Genomic DNA, 7494 nt, shown 5'->3' with positions numbered 1-7494 from the left:
ATTCGCAGTCTCTTTTCTTCCAAGATTAGACCAAATTTGGTGTCTTTAGGGCATTTGGGCTTATGTACACTATTTCCTGAAGAATGCTTACATTCACCTACCCCATTAAAATCCTTGTACAACATGAGAAGGTCAGCATAAGTAGCAAAATGTCTAAATCTGTAAAAGATTTGCTCCAGGAAGCTTTGGCTGTTGTTATATGCACCAGGAAAAGCTGTTCCTAAAAATGAGAGATAGGTAATTTTTCAGACATATTCATTCAGACAGAGAGTTCCGCCTCTCCACTCCCTGTTCCCAGTAGATATACTCCTTTGGCTCCAGATTACTCTTGGTTTAATGGGACCCCAGGCAAAACTATAGGGTCTTATCTCTTTAAGAAGGGTGCTATTGGGGCCGGGCTGTGGCGCAGCTGGCTAGTAACCAGCTGCTATAAATCACTACTGACCGAGAGGTCATGAGTTTGAAGCCCGGTTGGGTTAAGCCTCCGACCATTAATAGCCCCGGCTTGCTGTTGACCTATGCAGCCCCGAAAGACAGTTGCACCTGTCAATTAGGGAAATTTAGGGACACTTTATGCAGGAGGCTAATTTACAACACCATAAAACTGCCAGCAAAACACGAGGAAAGGAATGAGGAAGTACAGCCACTACTGGACGGTGAAGCAACAGCTCCACCTGTGGCCGGAATCGTGGAAAGCTGGAAAAGCTGGAAAAATGTTAAAAATGCCTCTGAGTCTGTCTAATGTATGTTGTTTGTCTGTTGGCATTGAATGTTTGCCATATATGTGTTCATTGTAATCCGCCCTGAGTCCCCTTCGGGGTGAGAAGGGCGGAATATAAATACTGTAAATAAAATAAATAAATAAATATTTGTTATTTGGGGTGTCAAGAAGGGGGTAAAAATTTGGCACAGCCCTCCAGGATGCCATGTTAGGGCACAAATGTAGTCTCAAACTGTAACAACTATCCACCCCTATTTTGAGACAATATTTGTCCAGAAAGGTATATGTAGATTATCATCTCTCATCCGCCCCAAATAAGGTGCCAAATTACTTAAAACAAGGCTGTGAGTTCCCCTTGGATAAAATGATGGGCAGGACTCTAAGAACCATCTGGCCAAAGGCAGAGGCCTACTCACTGCTCCTTTCAAGGAAAAGAATTAATTATAGTTCCATTTTATTGCTTGATATTCATGAAATTATGACCTGAGACGTTCAGTTGGCCTTCCATGATCATTTTCATCAAATCATAGATATGGCGAGATGTCTGTTCAGGTAATTCTGGGTAGACCTGATCCAAGCCTCCAAAACTGCAAGTGAATAAAATTGAAGTCAAACATCAAAAGGTGACAAATTGCCTTTCCTTATCAGGGATACCTATCTTTGTAAATTGTAAGCACAAGAAAGGGTAGAAATGATAAACTCCACAATGGATCCATTTCAAAATTGTTTTTCAATCTTGTGCAAGCAACTCATTTTGGATGGCCAGAAGATCTCAACCAGTGGTGGAATTCTATAGTCCAAAAATGACATGTTTCCATAGAGCTCTAGGTTTTTATCCGAAGAGCTATATGAAGTACTGAATCTGAATCACCAAATGGATTCAGCAGCTTATTTGAAATTCCAGCAGCAACCCAAAGTGGATTCAGCACCCCATAGACTTCAAAATTCCCAAGAGCATTGTGATCCACACAAGGAGTTATTTTTGTCTGTCCTGAACCAGACGTTGATCTCTAACTTCATTGGGTACAGTCTAGAATTCTGACAAAAGTACAAAACTTTATCTCTAATTCAGGGCAGTTATCCCCATATTGTTGAATTACATTTCCCAGAAATCCTTAGCACTGGATGTGCTAACTTCTGATAGATTGCACATCACCACCTATTTTCTCATTTTAGTGGGAGCTAAACTTTGAGGGAGCTCTCCAATGTCCTGAAATCTAATCCCAAACTAACTTCAGCACCTTGGAGAGCTCCAGGACCATAACTTGTAATAAACCCATCCAGGAAATCATCAGCTGCTCTGACAGATGAACTATTGACTACCTGAATGGACTGAACAGTATTTTAATTGACCCAAGTGCAAATGGACGCTCACACTTACATGGCTTTGTAGGAAGGAAAATTGAGGTCAAGTGGTATTAGCTGGAGTAGATCCCCATTGATGCCAGGCAAGAGGAATCTCAACTTCTCCGTGAACCAGGCCTGGTAGTCTAAGTCAGTGAATTTATTGAAATAGCGTGCCAGGTTCATTAACATGGTGGTCAGCATTTCTAATCTCACCTCAGGGTTTCTGAAACCGGGGATTGTTCCCTGTCAACAGAAGTTCAGAAGAAAGATAAAATATGATTTAGGATTCAGACTTAAACATACAATGAGATGGATGGATTTTGGGAATCAATCCTACTGGATTGGTGATGGTGGGGTAACTTATATGTAGCTGACCTGTCTATCCCTTTCAGCGAAAATTCATATTTCTCACAGTAACCCAAAAATTCATATTTCTTGTGTAGTTCTATTAATGTTACTTTACTTTGTAGCAGTGGTGGGTAGATTTGGAAAATCTGGAGAAGAGTTTTCTCTCCCTAGATTTCGAGCAGTTGTATTTCCCTGCCAAAACTCCATTCCATTTTAAAGGAAAATCTGGAATGGTCCAGAGGTTCATTTGAGGGTTTGAGCATCAGACTCCAACTCTGGAGGCAAAGGTTCAAATCCCCACTAGCCATGAACTGCATTGGAGACTCTAAGTGAATCCCATTCTCTCAGACACTGAGGAAGGAAATAGCAAACTTCTTCTGAACAAACCTTGCCAAGAAAACCCTATGATGGGATCACTTGTGGGTTGCTGTGGATGGGAGATGACCAGAAGGCACTCAGCAAAAACAAAAGCAAGATGATTTTTCATGCCATAGGACGTCATCATACTAGAGTTTGGATCCACTTTAAATCCACTTTCAGGAGGGGGCATTAAACAGAAGCTGGATTTAAAGTGGATTCATGCTCTAGTGTGATGAGGCAGATAGTGTCTTGGATCTGTGGCCTTGGAGAGGAGAACTAGGTGGAATCCATTTAAGTTATGGGAGGATAGATCTGAAATGAATGCTAGAAAGAACATCTTGGTGGTGAAAGTGGTTCAGCAATGGGACTAATTTCTTGGAGAAATGATGGGTTTCTTTCTATGATCTTCAGAAAGAGGTCTAATAGCTATCTGCTGGGGATAGAGATCTTGCACTTAGTAGGGGATAGGACTAGATGGTCCCAGAAGGCCTCTATGATTCTTTGACATCTTCACAACCAGACAATAAAGAAATAGGTGGTGGAGAGTTGGCATCTCCATCTCTGCTTTATTGGGTTAGCTGTTCCCCAATCTAGGATCTATGTGTGCATCTAAACCAGTGGTTCTCAACCTGTGGGTCTCCAGATGTTTTGGCCTTCAACTCCCAGAAATCCTAACAGCCAGTAAACTGGCTGGGATTTCTGGGAGTTGTAGGCCAAAATACCTGGGGACCCACAGGTTGGGAACCACTGATCTAGACCAAGTATGGGCCAACTTCAGCCCTTCCTCCAGGTGTTTTGGATTTCAACTCTACAATTCTGGTAGGCTGTTAGGAATTGTGGGAGTTGAAGTCCAAAACACCTGGAGGGCTGAAATTTGCCCATGCCTGATCTAGACTATGGAACCACTTTAACTGCCATGGCTCACTTCTATGGAACCATGGGAGTTGTAGCTTGACAAGGTCTTCAGCCTTCTCTGCCAAATAGTGCCCCACCAAACTATAGCCTTCAGGACCCCACAGCAATAAGTCAAGGCAGCAAAAGTAGCCTCAAAGTACATGGATGTAGATGCATCCTATGGTCACTGAGAGAAAGAAGACACTCCAGCTTTATAAAATACCTGTTGCATCATCAAATTGAACGCCATCAAGAATTCATCCATTTTGGAGAGTGGGATTTTGGAGTGTCCTGTCTCCAGGCTTGATAGGATTTGGTTCATTGTGGTCACATTGTCCAACGCATCTGACATTGGGACAAGCTCTACCAGCTGGTCAACTCCGAGGACGTTCAAAACGAGAAGCTAGAAAACACAGAGAAAAGACAGTCATCAGCCATCCCTGTCTTGTTTTCGTTAAAAGTATCTACAGTTGTGACCCTGTGCATATAATTAGTTACAAAATAAACATTAAACATTCCAAAAATTAGAGTAGGACTTTACAGACTGCTAAAAATATGTAAAAGAGCAAGCTTTTGAGTTGTCAAGATAGGTATTACAAAATTTACAATGTTATACCCAAATGAATGGAAGGTTCAATGGGAGTCAAAAACTTGGTTTCAATGAAAGGAATTATTTTACTCTGATTTCTGATCTCATGAAAAACTGGAATATTGTTTCTGAAGGATGGCTTTTGCTTCTGAATATGTTCAGGAGCAGGTTTTCTAAAATGATCTATATAGAAAACAAACTTACGGGATCAAAGTCTTTGTTGGTGGACTTCACTTCTTCTAAGGTGGCATCCTGGAAAAACGAGCCCCACGCAGATTGGATCCATTCCTCAATGGGCTCCTTGGGGGACTCTTTTTAAAACAAGAACAAGATTTGTGAAATACATATATACACATTTATTGTATATTGCAATATACAATACATAACTTATTTTATTTATTTATTGATAGTATTTATATTCCACCTTTCTCGCCCCGAAGGGGACTCAGAGCAGATAACATAACACATATACGGAAAACCTTCAATGCCCATTATAACAATGACAAGTCAGATAACACATAGAGTTAGATATAGGCTTTCCCATCTTTTGGCATCTTTGGAGGCTGGGCTCAGTTCCGGCCACTGGGATATCTCTCTGCCGAATAATTTTCCTTGTTCTTAAATTTCCTCCTTTTTCTGATCAAAACACCAAGCCTAAATACCTCTACACTTTGAATGCGGTTCATTTGTTTTCAAACAGCTAGGTAGGCAGAAGCTGGGCTAAAAGTCAGGAGCTCACCCTGACCCGGGTTTCGAACTATCAACCTTTATAATATATAATATATTGTATGTATATATACTTGTAAACTGCCCTGAGTCCCCTTCGGGGTGAGAAGGGTGGGATATAAATGTCGCTAATAAATAAATAAATAACCTTTCAGTTGGCAAAATATATTGCAACTTGGTGATTAACCTGCTGTGCTAAAGCCCGGCCCCACCTGTCCCTTCTTCCTGTCAAAGGGATATACACCCTACAACCACCCAACCAATATAGGAAACTGTTGCTGTTAAAGACTGAAAAGTCTTACTGTTTTTCAGGAATCCCATCCTTACATACTTTTTTAAAGAGGCAAATCTGTCAGGGGAATTTTAGAGCCTATCTACACTGTAAAATTAATGCAGATCAACACTACCTGCTATGACTCAATGCTATAGAGACATGGGAATTATAGTTTTATAGGGTTTTTAAGTTCTTTGCCCAATACTGCTGGTGCCTCATCAAGCTACAACTCCCATGATTCAATAGCATTGAGCCAGTGCAGTTAAATGGTATAAAATTGTTAATTGTACTATGTATTTATTTATTTACGTTATTTATATTCTGCCCTTCTCACCCCGAAAGGGACTCAGTGCGGATCACAGAACATACATATGTGACAAACATTCAATGGGGTTTATACATTAACAAGACAGACAATTATACATAGATAGATTTATATATAGGCTTTTCCCATTTTTGGTATCTTGAAGGCTTGTGCTCAGTTCAGACCACAGAAGGGTGCTATCGCTCCATCTCCCTGCCAAAGAACTTTGTTCATAAACTTCCTCCTTGATCGAATCGCCGGCATTTTTCTGACATTTCCTTATGGGTGCCTTAAAATACCTCCCCACTTTTATGCAGTACCTATTTATCTACTCAAATTTTACTTTTGAACCACTAGGTAAGCAGAAGCTGGGCTAAAGGTCAGGAGCTCACCCTGATCCAGGCTTCAAACTGTCAACCTCACAACCTCTGAGGATGCCTGCCCTAGATCTGGGCGAAACGTCAGGAGAGAATACTTCTGGAACATAGCCATACTGCCCGGAAAACATACAACAACCCTGTGATCCCAGCCATGAAAGCCTTCGACAACACATTGTCAACCTTTTCATTGACAAGATTTACTGTAACTGGTGATTTAGCCTGCTGCGCTAAAGCCCAACTCATGTAGATGCATCTCAGGCATCTTCTATGATTTTGCTATTAACTTACCTTTGAATGCCTTGAGATTCTGCACAATCCAGAGCACAAGATCTCTCTTTGAGGGTTCTGACATTTGGGCGTGCACTCCATTAAACCCAGCAATGCTATCAAATGACACAAGCAAGAAAGACAATGACATATTCTATGCATCTGCTGGAATTCATTTGTTCAATAAGGTTTGCTATTATCCACGCTCACCATAGGAAGTCCAGAAGCATATTCCCAGTGGATATGGGGTCTATACTGTATATTATATGAGCCTATATACCCACCATTGCCCAGGTATGCAGGTTTTGCACTAGACCCTTAGACAGTTCATTGCTTTCTCACTCCCCCGAAAATCCTTGCAAGACTTACATGGTGGTATAGGAGTCATAGTTCTGGGGGACAAAGTAGGCAAGTGTTGTTGCATTGGCTGAAAAGGCAAGGAAGCGGAGTTCTTCCTGAAAAGTAGCATTCCAGTCGGAAGCAGAATAAGACTCCATCTCAGGAGACGCAAAGGCCAAATACTCCGTCAGAAGCAACCAGGCAACATCAACATTTGGGAGGTTGACCGCCTTTTGCTGCAAAAAATTAAAAGAGAGAGTGAGTATTTTTTTAAAAAAAGAAATCCACTTAACATAAAATTGTTGTGTGCTTTTAAGTCATTTCTTAAGTTGGAAATAGTAACTTTCTTCAAGCCTTCACTAGTTATTTGTTATGTATATAATTCAAATTGCTTACTGTATTGTATATATGTGTATTGGCATGCAGTTTTCCTTAACTCTTTGTTGTGGGAGGGGCTGCAGACCATGTGATCAGGTCTGGGCTTGTTCAGGACTCAGACTCCATTGGACTTTCAGACTAAACGGAGACTCTATTAGACTCTCAGAACAGAGCGATGCTTTAGACTATGGACTGTTGATTCTAAGAAAGATGCCCTGTGTTATCTGCACAGAAGAAACTACTTCAAATCCTATCTGTAACTGGACTGATAAGTAATGTACCTATATGCTGAATACATGAAGTTTGTGAGTAAACCAACTATGTTCTTTTAAAGAAGTCTGCTTATTTTTGTCTCTGGGGAGCATGATTTAAAGGCAATATATTTTATGGGAAAGTAGATGTTTCTTTGGGCAACTGAAATAACACTTCTGAAACTCTGCTATATATGTGTGTGTGTGTTTTGTGCATTGGCATATCTTTGTCCCTAACAGTTCAAAGAAATATCTAGAAACATCAGTTTAACAGCTGAGAAACCTAATTGTCTTGCATGAATGCCATTTTTTTTTT

The 7494-nt window shown here is 40.7% G+C and overlaps 1 protein-coding gene across 1 annotated transcript; it reads right to left on the bottom strand.

Moving 5' to 3' along the window:
- Nucleotides 1-1142: 1142 nt before the first annotated feature.
- Nucleotides 1143-4142, bottom strand: LOC103282171 (uncharacterized). Its single transcript, XM_008124752.3, has 3 exons — nt 3894-4142; nt 2103-2311; nt 1143-1308 (listed from the first exon to the last, which is right to left on the bottom strand). The coding sequence occupies exons 1-3, from the start codon at nt 4020-4022 to the stop codon at nt 1176-1178; spliced, it is 471 nt and encodes a 156-aa protein (XP_008122959.3). The 5' UTR covers nt 4023-4142; the 3' UTR covers nt 1143-1175.
- Between the last annotated feature and the right edge of the window lie 3352 nt (nt 4143-7494).

Source organism: Anolis carolinensis, chromosome 2, assembly GCF_035594765.1.
Source record: "Anolis carolinensis isolate JA03-04 chromosome 2, rAnoCar3.1.pri, whole genome shotgun sequence".
NCBI classification, from domain to species: Eukaryota; Metazoa; Chordata; class Lepidosauria; order Squamata; family Dactyloidae; genus Anolis; species Anolis carolinensis.
This window is presented reverse-complemented; position numbering and strand designations above follow the sequence as displayed.